Consider the following 18,368-nt stretch of genomic DNA (forward strand, 5'->3'; position numbering starts at 1 on the left):
CAGCCTGGGTGACAGAGTGAGACTCCATCTCAAAAAATAAAAAAATAAAAATAATAAATAAATAAATGGATGAAGAGAGAAATGAACGACAGTAACTACTAAATTCCAATCTTAGAAGACATTAGGTTATATGGACTTATTTGTACTCCATCTCAAGAGACTCTACCAAGAAACGTCAAGACATCTCTTTCATTTAGGTTTTTACGTGGAAGGCAAGAAAACAAACCTTTTTTTTTTTAATTTGTAAGGGAGACTGAAAAAAATGCTTTTTTGAAAATAAAACAGTGCCTTTAATACACGAGTAATCTCCTGATTTTGCCCACTCTTCTCAGAAGAAATTGGTTTCTCAGAGTCACACCAATGCAGGATTAGAATATACTAAGCGTAGCCAATTTTTGGTACCCTACAGGGTCCTCTGCAATTTCAAAGTCGAAGACAGCCCTTTTGTACAGTTCCGTGACCTCCCTGGTTCCTCATATGAATTATGGAAATGATTTAAGAGACCACTTTCTCAGTTTTCCCAAGGATTTCATGTCTTATTTCATGTATACCATTCTAGATGCACAGGAGAGAAGTTAGTTTCCGAACACTAGGGTGTCAGGGCGTAACCCACGCAGAGTCCCAGTTGAGCAAAGCTGCCAGAAAAATCAACTCCTTCAACTACTAGTCTCAGCAAAACAAAGTTAGGAGGTAAATGTGCTTAATAAATACACGAAATTATGTATCTATAAAATAAAGGGAAAATATTTTTGTATTATTTGCTGATTGAGATGGTTCACTCTACACACCTCTGCTACAATAATATAGAAAACGGTGAAATAAAAATATTTTTGGATGGAGAAAAACAAGTTTAGAGAACAGTGTTCTCTGCACTGTGAAGTACCTGTGCAAAATATAGCTTTAGCTTCTGCCCATTGAAGTCTGTTTCGTGGAGTTCTATTCGCGCTCTTGCTGCCGCTTCAGGTTTGCTGAAATTTATTCTGACTCTTCTAAAGCTTTTAAACAGCTGAAAAGTAACCTGGTCATCATAGATGGTGAAGAGTGCTTCAAATCTTTCCTACAATTAAGGAGCAGCAAGGCAAAGGGAAGGGGAGGAAAAAAAAAAAAAAAGAAAAACCTTTAACAGAAGGGGCAATTTAAATCATGAAATCTAATTAAGAACTCATTATAAGTTAACCTTTTCTCCAAAAAAAGTATACTTTTCTTGCACATATACAAGAACAGGTATCCTGTAATTTAGCAATTACACTTACTTTATGTATTTTTTTGAGATGGAGTCTCATTCTGTTATCCAGGCTGGAGTGCAGTGGTGTGATCTCAGCTCACTGCAACCTCCACCTCTTGGATTCAAGTGATTTTCCTGCCTCAGCCTCCAAAGTAGCTGGGATTATAGGGGCCGGCCACTATGCCTGGCTAATTTTTACATTTTTAGTAGAGATGGGTTTCACCATGTTGGCTAGGCTGGTCTTGAACTCCTGACCTCAAGTGATCTGTCCACCTGGGCCTCCCAAAGTGCTGGGATTACAGGCGTGAGCCACCAAGCTGGGTCGTGCACTTATTTTAAACGTAATTAACTTTATTAAATATTGTCCACATTCAAAGGTTATAAAATGAATGCAAGATATAAGAGAATGATACAAACATGCCCAGTTCTAGAACACTGCTATTGTTCTGATGTCCCCGGTGTGACAAGGTTGGTTTTTCCCTCTGTCACCTTCCTTTCCTCCTTCAAAGTTGTCATTTCTGGAATTTTATCATTCCCTTGTTTTTCTTTAGAGTTTACAACATCTATTTGTATCTCTAAAAATGTTATCATGTTATAGGTATTCTTCCACAACTTGCTTTTTTTGCTTAGATCTTGCTCCTGAGGTTCTCCCTTGCTGTTGTGTGTGACTGTCTTTTTTTTTGGAGATAGAGTCTCACTCTGTTGCCCAGAATGAGGTGCAGTGGTACAATCTTGGCTCACTGCAGCCTCGACCTCTAGGGTTCAGGCAATCCTCCTGCCTCGGCTTCTTGGGTAGCTGGGACTATAGGCACCTGCCACCACATCCAGCTAATTTTTTGTATTTTTAGTAGAGATGGGGTTTTGCCACATTGCCCAAGCTGGTCTCAAACTCCCTTGACCTCCCCAAGGTCTCTACCCCCCTTGACCTCCCAAAGTGCTGGGATTATAGGTATGAGCCACTACACCCAGCAAGACATCCATTTCTAAGTACTGTTTCAGCTGTTCTCCACCAGTTCATTTAATTTTGTTGTTTTTTTTTTGAGATGGGGTCTTGCTATATTGCCTAAGTTGGGCTCAAGTGATCCTCCTGCCTCAGCCTCCCAAATAGCTGGCAGTAGAGGCACATGCTACCACACCCAGCACCTGAACAGTTTTGATATGTTTTATTATTTATTTTTTAAAATAGAAGGCAGGGCACAGTGGCTCAAGCCTGTAATCCCGGCACTTTGGGAGGCTGAGGTAGGTGGATCACTTGAGGTCAGGAGTTCAAGACCAGCATGGCCAACATGGTGAAACCCTGTCCCTACTAAAAATATAAAAATTAGCCGGGCATGGTGGTGGGCGCCTGTAATCCCAGCTACTCGGGAGGCTGAGGTGGGAGAATTGCTTGAACCTGGGAATCGGAGGTTGCAGTGAGCCAAGATCCTGCCACTGCACTCCAGCCTGGGTGACAGAACGAGACTCTGTCCTAAAAAAAAAAAAAAAAAAAAAAGAGAGACAGAGTCTCTCTGTCACCCAGGCTGGAGTGCAGTGGTGTGATCAGAGTTCACTGCAGCCTCAAACTCCTGGGCTCAAGCCACCCGCCCCTACTTCAGCCTCCTGAGTAGCAGGCACCACCACAACTGGCTTTTTTTCTTTTTTTTTCTTTTTTTTTTTTTTTTTAAATGAGATGAGGTCTCGCTATGTTGCGCAGGCTGGTCTCAAACTCCTGAGCTCAGGCAATCTTCCTACCTTGCCCTCCCAAAATGCTGGGATTACAGGCATGAGCCACCATGCCTGGCCACACCTGGCTAATTTTATTTTATTTTTGTACAGATAGAGTCTCAATGTCTTGCCCAGGCTGGTCTGGAACTCCTGGGCTCAAGCATCCTTCTGCCTGAGCCTCCCAAAGTGCTGGGATTAAAGACGTGAGCAACTGCGCCAGTTGATTCTAAATACTCTCTAATTTCCCTTATGATCTCTCCCTGTCTCATGAATTATTTAGATGTATGTTTCTCAAATTGCAAATAGATGGGAGTTTTTTTATCTTTTTAATGTCTAACTCATTTTCCCTCTGATTGGAGTAGGCTATCCACAGTGATAGTAATCCTTTGACAGTTTTAGGCTTGCTTTTGGTTCAGTGTCATCAAATTTCATAAATCTACATGTGCTTACAAAGAGTGTGTTTGTGCAGCTGTTTGGTACAGTATTATAAACATGTTCAGTATATCCAGCTCCTGTGCTTTACAAGTTCTATATCCTTATTTTTTGGGGGTCTGTTTTAACTATTATCAGGAAAGATCTATTAGATTCTCCCACTATTAGATGGATGTGTTATTTTTCTGTACAATTTGGTCACTTTCGCTTCCTACATTTTAAGGCTAAGTTATCATGTGCATACAAGCTTATGATTTTTTTCTCTTCCTGGTGAATGGAACTTTTAATCATTAGGTAGTGACCCTCTTCGTCTCCCAGATAAAGGAATGCCCTTTGTCTTAAAGTCTATTTTGTCTGGCATTAATATAGCTGGTGTAGCTTTCTTTTGATTATGTATTGCATGGAAATCAATTTTCAGCCTTTACTTCTAACCTTTCTGTATCCTTTTTAGATATGCCTCATAAAAAGAATACATGTGTGTATAATGCATGTGTGTGCCTGTATGTAAATAAACACAGTTTGACACTCACTGTCTTTTCACTAGAGGAACTAGTCCATTGTTGATTACTGATATTTTGGGATGTCTACCATCTTATTTTATCTGTTTGTCTCAGATTTTCTGTGTTCATTTCCTTTTTCTTTTTTTTTTTTTTTTTTGCTTTTTTTCCAACTATTTTTTCTCTTTCTCTATTTTCCTCCCCTGAATGAAATTCCCATGAAAGATGCTAATGTATGTTTGGCAACTTCTTTAAAGATGCCTAACTCCCTATAGCCACAGTTTCTCTTTCACAAAGGCAAAACAATCAGACCTTTTTCTCAACATTCATACTGGGACTATGTAATTCCACAAAAATTGCATTTTGGGGTGAAAAGCATTGGAAGAATATCTGAGCACAAATTATTTTATATAATTTGCAGTACATGTATATCTCCTGAGTATTTTGAGATGGACTAGAGAAAAAGAAAGAGAGCAATATTTGAGTCGTTCATGAGGCTGAGAAAAAAATTATTTTCCCATTTATTAATGAATTGGGATAATGAAAAGCCTAATTTCAATCACTAGAAGAAAAGCAACATTAAATTTTCTTTACAGAAAACATATTTAGGCAATAGTTCAATAAATGAAATGCAATAAAATGGATCTAAGAAACTTCTCAATACCTTTAGAAATATTCCTTAGGCTTGGCAATGGTAACACAATAAAAGGAACCTATAAATTAGCTTTGTTCTTGCTTGGCCTATGTAAAGATCTTTCAATGATCTGTTGATCCTGAAGTGCAAATTATACACTCCCTCATTTATTAACTTCTCTCAATTTGAACATTTACCTGCCACTTTGCAACATTTCTCCAACTAGATAAAATATAAAATAATTTGTGCTCCAATATTTATTCTTCCAGTGTTCAAATATCCTTCATTATTGAGGAAACATCATTTATCCTAAAAACTATGTATTTTTAATCAATTCATTCAAAAAAATATATTATGTCAGACCTTCTACTCAGTCTGGCTTTTCAGTGGACTGCAAGCTGCTTCCAGCAGGGGGCAGTTTTAAGATTAATCCTACTCTTATTTACTATCGTGTTTCCATATATTAAAGTAATACAGAAAGCCATGCGCGGTAGCTCACGCCTGAATTCTCAACACTTTGGGAGGCAGAGGCAGGCGGATCAACTTTGAGACCAGCCTGGCCAATGCGGTGAAACCCCATCTCTACTAAAAATGCAAAATTACACACCTGTAGTCCTAGTTACTCTGGAGGCTGAGACATGAGAATTGCTTGAGCCTGGGAGGCGGAGGTTGCAGTGAGCCAAAATTACGCCACTGCACTCCATCCTGAGTAACAGAGCAAGACTGTCTCAAAAAAAAGTAATATATATAAAAAAACAAAATATTATATAGATATGGTAAGGATTTTAAAGTAGCATATCAGTTCTTAAAAGGGAAGGTGAATATGTAAGTATATTAAATGCTGATAATTATTATTGCTTCTGGATACATTTCAAAGTTTCTTTAGCATCCATTTCAAAGTGGCTAGCTTTGTCGCTTTTAAAGAGAATTAGAATTGAGATTTTGCAAAATCACATCCCATTTGGTTCTTGGTATTAGCTTATTTTAAATGTATTTTAAACATTAAGAAAATATTAAAATTCCTATGTGAGATAGTTAAGAAATATTAACATTGAACACAATGGAAATTAAGGAAGAACTAATTAAGAAAGAATAGCTTATAAAATATTAGTACTTTGTAATTCTGTACATTAAACATTTTCCTTGCCCAAGGGAAAAGGCTCATGTATTGTCCCTAGCCCTCCACAACAATGAATTTTTCCTAGTACCAACGCATCGTATGACAGAAGCTATCTTGCAAACAGCTACTTGATAATCATATCCTTCTTTCCATTTCCCTTCAAGATAATTTTTTTTTTCAAATTCCAGAAATACACTGTAACTGAATGTAACATGCAGATGACAGCAATGGGTTATACGGCTCTCTCTCTCTCTCTCTTCCAAAATCCAATACCTGTGATAGGATTAAGAATTATAACAAAATGGCCAGGCACAGTGGCTCATTCATCCCAGCACTGTGGGATGCCAGGAACTTGAGACCAGCCTGGACAACACTGCAAGACCCCATCTCTACAAACAAATTAAATAATTAGCCAGGCATGGTGGCATACGCTTGTAGTCTTATCTACTCGGGTGGCTAAGGTGGGAAGATTGCTTGAACCCAGGAGTTCAAGGCTGCAGTGAGCCACAATCTCACCACTGTACTCCAGCCTGGGCAACAGAGTGAGACCCTGTCTCTCTCTCTTAAAAAAAAGAATTATACAAAAATGAAGCCATGCAAGAACCGATTAGCAAGCTTTTAGTGAGTTTTGTGTTCTTTCTCTCTCCTCCACACCCATTTTCCCCTTGAAGTAGCATAAATATGGTTATGAAATACGTGAATTCTAGCTGTGAGGTGCTTTAGAAGCATGAAGAATTAACTTGGAGGCAAAACCATCAGTTTCCTATTTGCGAAAAATGGTTACGAGCCCTCAGCTGGTAGCTTTGCCCTTCTGTGAGTCCACATACATCCCCATGTAGATTCCTGAGGCTGCCCCTGATAACCCGGCATTAGCACGAAAGGGATTTAGAAGATTGCAGACGGCAGGGGAAGGACATAATCTATGAAAATGGACTGAAAATGACTTGCGTTAAACAGGAAGGATCTGCAGCTGTTCATTCAAAAACCAAATGACTATTTTTCTCCTTAGAATTATTTCAGAAATAGCTCACTTTTAGAAATTTCTGAATTCTCTAATGATATAAAATTAACATCATCCTGTTGGGTGATGGCCGCATATTTATTTGAGAAAAGATAATGGGGATTCCATTAAAATAAAAATCATCATTAACCACTTAACTTTTTCTGTAGTCGCTTAGTATCCCCCTCTGGCAGCACAACGTCTACAGGCATAACACAAATAATGCAGCCTAAAAAACAATGCCTGAGGCTTTTTCCTATGATGTAAGTAGGTTTTCCACAAAATACAGACCAGAAGCTGCCTTCATATGCTAAGATCACCTGTGCAGTTAGTCAGTCATCAAAATGACAGCACATACCTTGTACCTAAAATAGCTAAGAACAACATGTAACCATCAACCTTCTTGGGAACTTAAGAAAGAGTGCTTGACAGCTGGATAATAGGCATCAGTAAAGGAGAAAAGTGGAAAAGGCCATATGGGAAGGTCATTTTCAAGGAGCAACAGATGAGGATGGCAGCCAAGTGTGTATTTCCTGACCTTTCTGGATCCACCATGGATCCACTCTGTTGCCCTATCCCAACTTGGAGAAGGCAAGGTTTAGCTGTTTCACTGAAGAACAAACTGGGAACATGATTTTGCCACACCCCTTTGCTTTGGACTGAAAAAAAATGAGGAGCCCACCACTTCTATTAAACATTAAAGAGTGGGAGGACGGGAGGCTGAGGCACGAGAATTGCTTGAACCTGGAAGGCGGAGGTTGCAGAGAGCCGTGATTGTGCCACTGCACTCCAGCCTGGGGAACAGAGTGAGACCCTGTCTCAAAAAAAAAAAAAAAAACAAAAGAAAACAAAATAAACAGTAGGAGGAACGATTTTACTCTTGAGAAGGAATGGCTTGATCCATTCAGCAGTGAAATTATCTTTGGCATCCTAAGGCAAGAGATTTATATTCTACGTCTTTCTGTAAATCTGATCTAGAAAATTCCATTTCTCCAGTGTCCAGCGCCTGCAGGTCCACTAATATCAAAGGCAAGGCCTCCATTTCTGCCTGGGGGTAGGCAAAGTGCTTTTGGTTCTCCTCAACCACCACTGACTAAAACAGCCAGAGATGGACTTTACTAAACAGAAAAAAGTGCACACACAGCTAGACATGGTGAATTTAAAAACTTTACTTTGATAATCTGAGTACTTGTAAAATTCTGGGACCTACAGTCAAAAGTGCTAGAGGGGAGCAGAATATATGAAAAATGCAAAAACCTTTGATAACCTTTATTATTTATGTTGCCATCATCATTTTTCCAGATCAGAAAGAAACCTATAACTCAATTAAAATTCAAGAAAATATGGAATGCTAGCTATTCAAGATGGATTTTTATGTTTTAATGGCTACTGTATTTATAAACACATACTCTGACTTATTGGAACTCCTTATTTTTTATCTTTTTTTCTCAGTCTCTCAGGCTGGAGTGAAGTGGCGCGATCTTGGCTCTCTGCAACCTCTGCCTCCCAGGTTCAAGCGATTCTCCTGCCTCAGCCTCCCAAGTAGCTGGGATTACAGGCGTGCACCACTATGCCCAACTCACTTTTGTATTTTTAGTACAGATGGGGTTTTGCCATGTTGGCCAGGCTGGTCTCGAACTCCTGACCTCAGGGTGATCCACCCACCTCGGCCTCCCAAAGTGCTGGGATTACAGGCCTGCGCCACCACGCCTGGCCAATATACAAAATTTTAAATGATGTAAAATACTATTTATTTCATTAGTGTTTTAGCATACAGTTTAGCATATAATTTTCAGCATACAGATCATACACATATTTTGTTAATGTATACTTAAGCTACCAATATCGTTGAAGGTAGATGAAGATGCTTATCTCAAAATATATTACATTATTTCATGGCCAGGCATGGTGGCTTCCTTGAACCCAGGAAGGGGAGGTTGCAGTGGGCCAAGATCGTACCACTGCACTCCAGCCTGGGAAACAGAATGAGACTCCATCTAAAGAAAAAAAAATATGTGTGTGTGTGTGTGTGTGTGTATTAGAAATAATATAGATTTGATATACCTTTATATATATGTGTGTGTGTATACATATTTGTGTAAATATATGTGTATATATATTTAGGGATTTTGAAATATCTATAGATATTTCAATTTCCAAATGTTTACTGTTACAAAGACCGTTGATTTTGGACACTGACCCCACATCCTGCAATCCTCCTAAACTCACTTATTCGTTCTAACAGCTTTTATGTAGATTCCATTCTAAAGAGACAATCATGTCGACTCCAAATACAGATAATTTAAAATCCCAGCACTTTGGGAGGCCAAGGCGGGCGGATCACCTGAGGTCAGGAGTTCGAGACCAGCCTGGCCAACATGGTGAAGCCCTGTCTCCACTAAAAATACAAAAAATTAGCCGGGCGCAGTGGCAGGTGCCTGTAATCCCAGCTACTCGGGAGGCTGAGGTAGGAGAACTCTTTGAACCCGGGAGGTGAAGGTTGCAGTGAGCTGAGATTGTGCCATTACACTCCAGCCTGGGCAACAGAGTGAGACTCTGTCTCAAAAAAAAAAAAAGTGTATGTACATACACACAGAATATCAGGCTCAATCAGAAGAAATGCTGATATTTGACCACTTTTGACCAACAAATATAGCAATTTCATATGGTTCAACCTATTAAAGTTTACAGATTTCATGGAAAATGAGAAACCTGAGTTCAGGATGATGGTTATCTCTGGGAGGAGACACAGGGGATTCAACTGTATTAGTAAAATTTTATTTGCTAAATTGGATGGGCACGTGGGTGTTTTTTATATTAGTCTATCCTTTTTGCATAACCTAAAAATTGCCTTTTTTATTTTGAGAGTCTGGAACAGCGCCTTACGTAAGAGGAATAACCATAACCAAACTTGGAAGCGTTACCTGTGCCTTACCTGGGCTCCTTGGAGAAGCAGAGGCAAGGCAAAGGCACACACGCTGAGTGTTTGTTTTGGGAAGTGACCCCGTAAGACAAGCGTGGAGGCCTGGGAACAGTGGCACCGGGAAGGAGGGCAAGCCCATTCTCTGTTCTTCCAGGTCACGTTTTCAAGCTGGTCACCTCTGTGGGCAACTGGGACTTGATCTGCTGGGGAGCCAGTAAGAACCCGCCTGAGAACTGTTGGCTTCAGTGTCAGAACACAGAGGAGCTTATTCACTGGGTTTAGTTTTCCACTGGTTGAGGGCTACCCTATGGGACTTTAACTCCCTCACGCTTCCAAGTCTGTGCATGCATCAACACGGCTGAGTATCCTTTTCAGGCAGCACAGAACTGCTAGGATGGAAAGACAGGGCAGCTCAGGCCAGGTGTGAGGTCACACCTGCACACAGCTGGCTGCTCCAGCAACAACTAGGTGAAAAGAGGGTTAAAGTGGAGCCAAACAGGTGTCCAATACATACATACTGCACACGTGTGTGTGTATAAATATATGTATGTGTATATTTAAAAACATACATATTACCAAGAACACTAAACTCAAGAAAAATAGGCTCTTTTTGCATTATTTTTATTGTGGTCAAATATACAAAACACAAAATTTATCATTTAACCATTTTTAAATGTACAAGTCAGTGGTATTAAGTACAGTCTTACTGTGTGACCATCACCACTATCTGTCTCCTGAACTTTTCCATCATCCCATACAAGCTCTCAATACATTAAACTGTAAATTTTTTCCCCATCCCCCAGCAACCAATATTCTATTTTCTTTTAAAAAAAATTTTTTTTTGTTTGTTTGTTTTTGAGACAGAATCTCACTTTGTCACCCAGGCTGGAGTACAATGGCACGATCTCAGCTCACTGCAACCTCCACCTCCCAGGTTCAAGCGATTCTCCTGCCTCAGCCTCCCGAGTAGCTGGGACTACAGACGTATAGCACCACGCCCAGCTAATTTTTGTATTTTTAGTAGAGGTGGGGTTTCATCATGTTGGCCAGGCTGGTCTCGAACTCCTGACCTCAAGTGATCTACCTGCCTTGTATTCCCAAAGTGCTGGGATTACAGGCATGAGCCACTTTGCCCAGCCTAAATGATACTTCTAAAAGCATGCTATTATGAGCTGTGCCATAGAGGGTAGCACAGTTCCAGCACATAGAGGAGCCTTCTCTCTGAAGATGCTACTGCATCTTCTAAGAGTTTTATGGTTTTAATTCTAACGTTTAAGTCTTTGGTTTTTTGTTTTGTTTTGTTTTAGGAGATGGGGTCTCACTACGTTTCCAGGCTGGCCTCAAACTCCTGCGCTCAAGCAATTTTCCCACCTCAGCCTCCTGAGTAGCTTGATCCATTCTGAATTATTTTTTTATTTGATATAAAATAAGGATGCAACTTCATTCTTCTGCATGTGGATTTCAGTTTTCCCAGCCCCTTTTGTTGAAAAGAGACTGTCCTTTCACCCACAGAATAGTCTCAGAACCTTTGTTGAAAATCATTTGACCATATATACAAAGGTTCATTTCTGGGCTTTCTATTCAATTCCATCCATCTCTATGTTTGTCTTTATGCCAGTACCACACTGTTTTGATTACCATGGCTTTATACTAAAGTTTTGAAATCAGGAAGTGTGCATCCAACTTTGTTCTTTGTTTTCAAGACTGTTTTGGCAATTTGGGATTCCTTGAGGTTCTATATGAATTTCAGGGTAGGTTTTCTATTTCTGCAAAAAAAAATCATTGGGATTTTGATAGGGATTGAGTTGCATCTGTAGAGCACTTTGGGTAGTACTGACATCTTTTAATTTAATTTAATTTAATTTTATTTTTATTTTATTGTTATTATACTTTAAGTTTTAGGGTACATGTGCACAACGTGCAGGTTTGTTACATATGTATACATGTGCCATGTTGGTGTGCTGCACCCATTAACTCGTCATTTAGCATTAGGTATATCTCCTAATGCTATCTCTTCCCCCTCCCCCCACCCCACATCAGTCCCCGGAGTATGATGCTCCCCTTCCTGTGTCATTGTGTTCTCATTGTTCAATTCCCACCTATGAGTGAGAACATGCGGTGTTTGGTTTTTTGTCCTTGCGGTAGTTTGCTGAGAATGATGGTTTCCAGTTTCATCCATGTCCCTACAAAGGACATGAACTCATCATTTTTTATGGCTGCATAGTATTCCACGGTGTATGTACTGACATCTTAATGTTATTAAGTTTTCCAGTCCATAGATACAGATGTCTTCCCCTTTATTTGTGCCTTCTTTAAATTTCTTTCAACAATGTTTTGTAGCAATGTCTATAACTCTAAACCCACTGTATAAAATACAGACTTGACTAGGATTTCTTAATTCTAAACTATGATTCTCTAGTATTTAATTGAGCCTCAAAGCTAACTAAATTACTAATTCTTGGCCAGAACAGCACTATAAAACCAATTAAACAAACATTTAGTGAAACCTTAGGATGTTTCATGCTCTGTTAAAAACACAGTTAACTATAACAGAGATATTCTTCCTTTGAATCCTCTTTTTTAATTCCCAAATTTAAAACATCACTTTCCTCAAAGGATTCTACTTTTTCTGGGCTGAAGGCTATGCTAGAATGTACAAACAATTGATTTAGTCTAAAAATCATAAGATCACTTCACTCAGCTTCCAAATATCATTTACTTTTCTTAAATAATATTTTTGATACTTCTTTAAATGGAAGGTACAGAATCAAAGCTTGAAAGGAAGATTTAAATTGTGCATATGATTATACAAGCCACAAAAGAATTTAGACCAGTGTATCCGGGAGCATAATTTCAGATTAAATCTCTTACGTACTATTTTGCCTCACTCAGCTCACAATTCTGTTTCTCGATCATAGCATTGCATCACTAAGCCTCAACAACCATCTTACAGAATCCATTCATTCAACAAACATTTAACAGGTGTTGCTTTGCACTGGGAACTCAATGAGATGCTCAGTGTCACCCATCACAGAGCAGGACAGCAGAACAAGTAGTGATGTCTTAATATCCCTCAACCACCATAATCAGAAACACAAATCAAACGTCCTATGGTGAGGAGGTCAGATAAACAGTTTTATATACAAAGGGCAGTACTTTGCAAGGGGACTAGATTCTACTGCATTTCTTTGTACAGGATGTCCTGCTGAGAAGACGGCTAACACTAACATTTACTGAGTTACCTCAAACACCAAGACCTAAGGCAGAAAAAACAGTCCCATTTCTCATGTTATAAAAACCTAAATTATATTTTGAAAACTCCTCATGTTCAAACCAGAAGCAAGATTAATTTGCTTCTGGAGGGGTCAGGCATGGTGGATCACACCTATAATCCCAGCACTTTGAGAGGCAGAGGTAGGAGGATCGCTTGAGCCCAGGAGTTTGAGACCAGTCTAGGCAACATAGCAAGACCTTGTCTCTTAAAAAAAAAAAAAAAAAAAAAAAAAATCAGGCCAGGCACGGTGGCTCACGCCTGTAATATCAGCACTTTGGGAGGCTGAGATGGGCAGATCACTTGAAGTCGAGAGTTTGAGACCAGCTTGGCCAACATGGCGAAACTCTATCTCTACTAAAAATACAAAAATTAGCTGGTTGTAGTGGCATGCACCTGTAGTCCCAGCATTTTGGGAGGCCAAGGCAGGCAGATCATCTGAGGTCAGGAGTTTGAGACCAGCCTGGCCAACAGGGTGAAACCCTGTCTTTACTAAAAATACAAAAAAATTAGCCGAGCATGGTGGTGGATGCCTGTAATCCTAGCTACTTGGGAGGCTGAGGTGGGAGGATTGCTTGAACCCGGGAGGCAGAGGTTGCACTGAGCTGAGACTGCACCACTGCACTCCAGCCTGGGTGACAGAGTGAGACTCCATCTCAAAAATAAATAAATAAATAATAATAAATTAGCTGGATGTGCTGGTGCACGCCTATAGTCCCAGCTACTCGAGAGGCTGAGGTAGGAGGATTGCTTGAGCCCAGGAGGTCAAGGCTGCAGTGACCTATGATCACGCCACCACATTCCAGCCTGGGTGACAGAGCAAGACCCTGTCGCTTTTTTAAAAGACAGAGAAAAAAAAAAAAACCGGGGTTAAAGACAGCAAACAAGCAAATACAATCACATTGGGACAAATCCAAATCTGTCAAAGAAAAATGAAGCACTAAGCCTGTCGCACTCCTGATGGAGCTATTGATTAGCAGAGTACATGCATAAAATTAACAACCCTATAGCTGAGAAATATACATTGAAAGATAAGTCCTTTTCTCCACCTATTTTTCTTACAGTTTATTTTTCTATGATTTATTATCCCTCCAACACTATTTTTAAGAAATATTGATAAAAACATAGAGCCAAAATCTAATGATCTAGAGCAAAGATTACATTTACATGATAATGGCACCTGTGTTATTTATTCTACTATTCAGAAGAATGTAAAAGCTTACTCCAATAGTTAGAAGCTTATAAAGACAAAAACTTTTTCAAGCTGGGAAAAAAAAAAATTTTTTATAGAGATGGGGTCTTGCTATGTTGGCCAGGCTGGTCTCGAACTCCTGGGTTCAAGCAATCCACCTGCCTTGGCCTCCCAAAGTGCTGGGATTACAAGCATGAGCCATCATATCTGGCCTTGATTCTGTCCATATTTTATATCCAACTGATGATCTATAGATAACCATAATATAAACATTTTATATTTTGTCATTTCAGATATTACTGTTAAGGGTATTAAATACGATTTACTAGGAAGTCCGCTGAACTGCTGTTATTAGAATTTCTGCTGGGATGATTTCCAGTATAAATTTACGTTAGATATAATCCCCAAATGGTTTAAAAAATGAAACCCAACAAGGACCCACCCTTTTTGCAGGTTAAAAATTTCCTAGGCTACAGTTAAAAAGAAAAGGTTGAAATAGAAAAGATTGGCCGGATACGGTGGCTCACGCCTGTAATCCCAGCACTTTGGGAGGCCGAGGTGGGCAGATCACTTGAGGTCAGGAGATCAAGACCAGCCTGGCCAATGTGGTGAAACCCCATCTCTACTAAAAATACAAAAAAATTAGCCGGGCATTGTGGCATGTGCCTGTAATCCCAGCTACTCAGGAAGCTGAGACAGGAGAATTGCTTGAACCTGGGAGGCGGAGGTTGCAGTGAGCCGAGACCGCGCCACTGCACTCCAGCCTTCCAGCCTGGGTGGCAGAGAAAGACTCCATTCTCACCAAAACAAACAAACAAACAAAAAGAAACAAAAAAAAGAAAAAAATAGAAAAGATTGTGAGGTTTCTTGAGAGAATTCCTACATATATAATTTTAACATAAATTGGCAATTCATCTGGTTTTTTACAACAATAAACAACAAGGTTAACTTATTTATAACATAAAAACTTAGAGCTCTTAGCATGAAACTCAAAAGGATGATTTCAAAATGTCTAAATTATGACTGAACTTGGGAAAGCAAATAGCATTTGTAAATGAAACAACCCTGAAAGACACAAAGTTGGCGAGTGCAGCCCCCTTCCCTGCTCCGCTTGGGGTGGGTCATCTCCAGGCGGGTGCACTCCGAGAGCTCCCTGGCTCCCTGCTCTGCCCTCTTCTCCCATCGCTCTGCCATCCACGTGCTGTGGGCTGAGCTTCCTGACGTGCAGCTCTGATGGCCGCTCTGTGCTCAGAAACCCTCCGACCGTTTCCCACAAAAGGACAAGCTCCTGAGCTAGATGTTCATGAGATTTTGCTGGGTGGCCGCATACTCACTCTTCTAGTCCGATTTCTCCTGACTCTGGCCAAATATCAGCTATGTGCTAAGCACACAGAATGGCTCGCTATTCCCGAAATGGCCCACGCTCTCCCGATTCAGCTCTTTTCTCATTCTGTTCCCCGTGGCCAAAATTCCCTTTCCCTTCCCTGCTAAAATCCTACCCAGGTCTCACAGCCCTTCTCCAATGCCACCTCCCTGTGAGATCTTTTATTCCAGCTGGCTGTGATCCTTCCTCCTTTCTTACCTCAACACACTTTTTAAATTATTATTATTATTTTATTTTATGGAGATGGGGTCTCACTATATTGCACAGGCTGGTCATGAACCCCTGGGCTCAAGTGATCTGCCCGCCACAGCCTCCTAAAATGCTGGGATTACAGGCGCGAGCCACTGCGTCTGGCCCTGTTCTTTCAAGTGTTTCTTTCTTTCTTTTTTTTTTCTTGAGACTGAGTCTCGCTCTGTTGCCCAGGCTGGAGTGCGCTGGCGCAATCTCGGCTCACTGCAACCTCCGCCTCCCAGGTTCAAGCGATTCTCCTGTCTCAGCCTCCTGAGTAGCTGGGATTACAGGCACCTGCCACCACGCCCAGCTAATTTTTGTATTTTTAGTAGAAACGGGGTTTCACCATGTTGGTCAGGCTGGTCTGGAACTCCTGACCTCGTGATCTGCCTGCCTTGGCCTCCCAAAGTACTGGGACTACAGGCGTGAGCCACCACGCCCGGCCACTTTCAAGTGTTTCTAAAGGCACTAAGATTCCATTTGATAACATAATTACTTGTCATCCCTGCTGCCTGGCCTTGATTCTGCTGCAGGGCTGGACACCATGAGGCAGAAGCTGCATGACTCACACTCTATCCCCTGAAGCAACTGGCACCAGCGCCTGGCACACCGTAGGCACTCAAGTACGTCCTGAGTTAAACGGTATCGAAGTTCTGCTCCAAGAAAGTCATCGGAAGGGAAATATTTTGGGTGCATCAGCTGAAAACTAAAGGGCCAGTGATAGGGTTTTGAGAAAAAGCTCAGAACATGGAAGACACATCCCAGTGGCAGAGCTATTTTACTTTTGTGGGACTAAGACCTATAGCCTTTTGTGAGGTCATGACGGGGAAAAACAAAACAAAGCACACACACACACACACACACACCTCTCTTTCTAGGTAAATAATAAATGAACTAAAGGAATCTTTAAAATAATAAGCTCAATCATTTTCCCCAGATATAGAAACTAATACGAGAAACGTGAACAATTTTGTTATGACAAAATCATAAATACTCCTAATAGGTTTTACGTAAATCAGCCCCAGGAAAAAGCTGAATTCCTTCTTTTGTGAATGCACTCCCAAGTAATAGGAAGCCCGGCTAAAGATCCCCAGGTTTTCTTTAATTGTAGTCTCCGAAAATGAATAAGTGAATAAATAAGTGAATGGATTGAATAAGACTTGACTCAGAGTTCACTAAATGCCTGTGCTTCTTAAAGTGTCTATGGAGAAGAACTGGTTTTGAAACATTTCCTATCTGCTGCAGACTGACACTCTTCTAAAAATACAATAAAAATTCTGCGGCAACATCTAAAAGTGGACATACACTTTCTTTTTTTTTTTGAGACGGAGTCTCGCTCTGTCCCCCAGGCTTAAGTGCAGTGGCATGGTCTCAGCTCATTGCAACCTCTGCCTCCCAAGTTGAAGTGATTCTCCTGCCTCAGCCCTGCGAGTAGCTGGGATTACAGGCGCGCACCACCACACTCGGCTAGTTTTTGCATTTTTAGTAGAGACAGGGTTTCTATATGTTGCCCAGGCTCGTCTTGAACTCCTGACCTCAGGTGATCTGCCCACCTCAGCCTCCCAAAGTGCTGGGATTACAGGTGTGAGCCAATGCGCCCGGCCTAAAAGTGGACACACACTTTTTATACTTAATTTGTCAGGGACCAGTCAGGCTCTGTTTCCCCAAATCCACACACATTTAACATGCTACAAATGTAGGGAAAGGGAAGATAGATGCCTACCTTCTGCTCTCGTGCCTCAAACACTGCTTCATGGACGCTGCAAGCAAAAAGTGAGGTAGGCAGATCACTTAAATCCATCATCTCATCCAAATCATCTTCATTTTCACCAAAAATCATCTCTTCTTCCTCTTCTTGGTCAGTGCTACACAGATCTGACTGGCTATCATTCCAAGATTTCATAGTGTCCCTCAGCATTATCCCCCAAAGTGGGCCTTTTCCGTCTGTATAGTCCTAGGATGTCTATCAGGCACCCACTGTTAAAAAAAAAGAAAATGCAGAGGTAAAACTCTGAAGACCAAATAATGTTCCAATCAATCAATGCCTCCAGGCTGCAATTCATCAAATGAAGCAATTTTATTTAGAACGGTGAATCAATATTTCAATCAATGCATTACAGTCCTCGTAAGTGAATTCTAGATACGCTAATTTGATTTGCTTAGCATATTTTATGTAACATATTTCACTGGCAATGATTTATTAAGAAAAAAAGGCAAAACGTTTTCTAGTGAACCTAGGGAAAAAAGGGTAATATAAAATGAGATCATATCAATATGTATTCTAGTTTATAAGCAGTAGAAAGAAAAATGTGAACCAGAAGAGCCTCCACATATTTGTTTGGGGTTTTCCATCTACAACACTGTAACTGGCACAGCCAAATACAACCCACACTAATTCTCTCACCATCTGTACCCTGAAATATGGTCTGTGATGAGCTGACTCTACCTCTCCTAACCAGTTTGTTCTTTTTGAATACACTTGAAAGAATTAAGTTACACAGAATCAAAAGCTGTCTATAAATTCAGTCTTCGTTAATGTTAGAAATATTTGCGGTAGGCAAAATTTAACACAGAAAATCAAAAAGAGGGCCAGGTATGGTGGCTCATGCCTATAATCCCAGCACTTTTTTTTTTGAGATGGAGTCGTGTTGTGTTGCCCAGGCTGGAGTGCAGTGGCACGATCCCGGCTCACTGCAACCTCCGCCTCCCGGGTTCAAGCGATTTTCATGCCTCAGCCTCCACTACAGGCGCGTAC

General features: G+C 40.6%; 1 protein-coding gene across 3 annotated transcripts in view; it reads right to left on the reverse strand.

Moving 5' to 3' along the window:
- The window catches only part of RCAN3 (RCAN family member 3), a 34,299-nt gene that overhangs the window by 4,739 nt on the left and 11,192 nt on the right, over positions 1–18,368 (reverse strand). For all 3 annotated transcript variants that reach the window (XM_004025178.5, XM_004025179.5, XM_004025177.5), the window contains exons 2-3: positions 17,337–17,590; positions 884–1,057 (exon numbers count right to left, since the gene is read on the reverse strand). In XM_004025178.5, the coding sequence (XP_004025227.1) occupies positions 884–1,057; positions 17,337–17,531 (369 nt within the window). In that variant the 5' untranslated portion in view covers positions 17,532–17,590. The remainder of the gene's footprint in view (positions 1–883; positions 1,058–17,336; positions 17,591–18,368) is intronic.

The sequence above is a fragment of the Gorilla gorilla genome, chromosome 1 (assembly GCF_029281585.2).
Source record: "Gorilla gorilla gorilla isolate KB3781 chromosome 1, NHGRI_mGorGor1-v2.1_pri, whole genome shotgun sequence".
Classification (NCBI taxonomy): domain Eukaryota; kingdom Metazoa; phylum Chordata; class Mammalia; order Primates; family Hominidae; genus Gorilla; species Gorilla gorilla.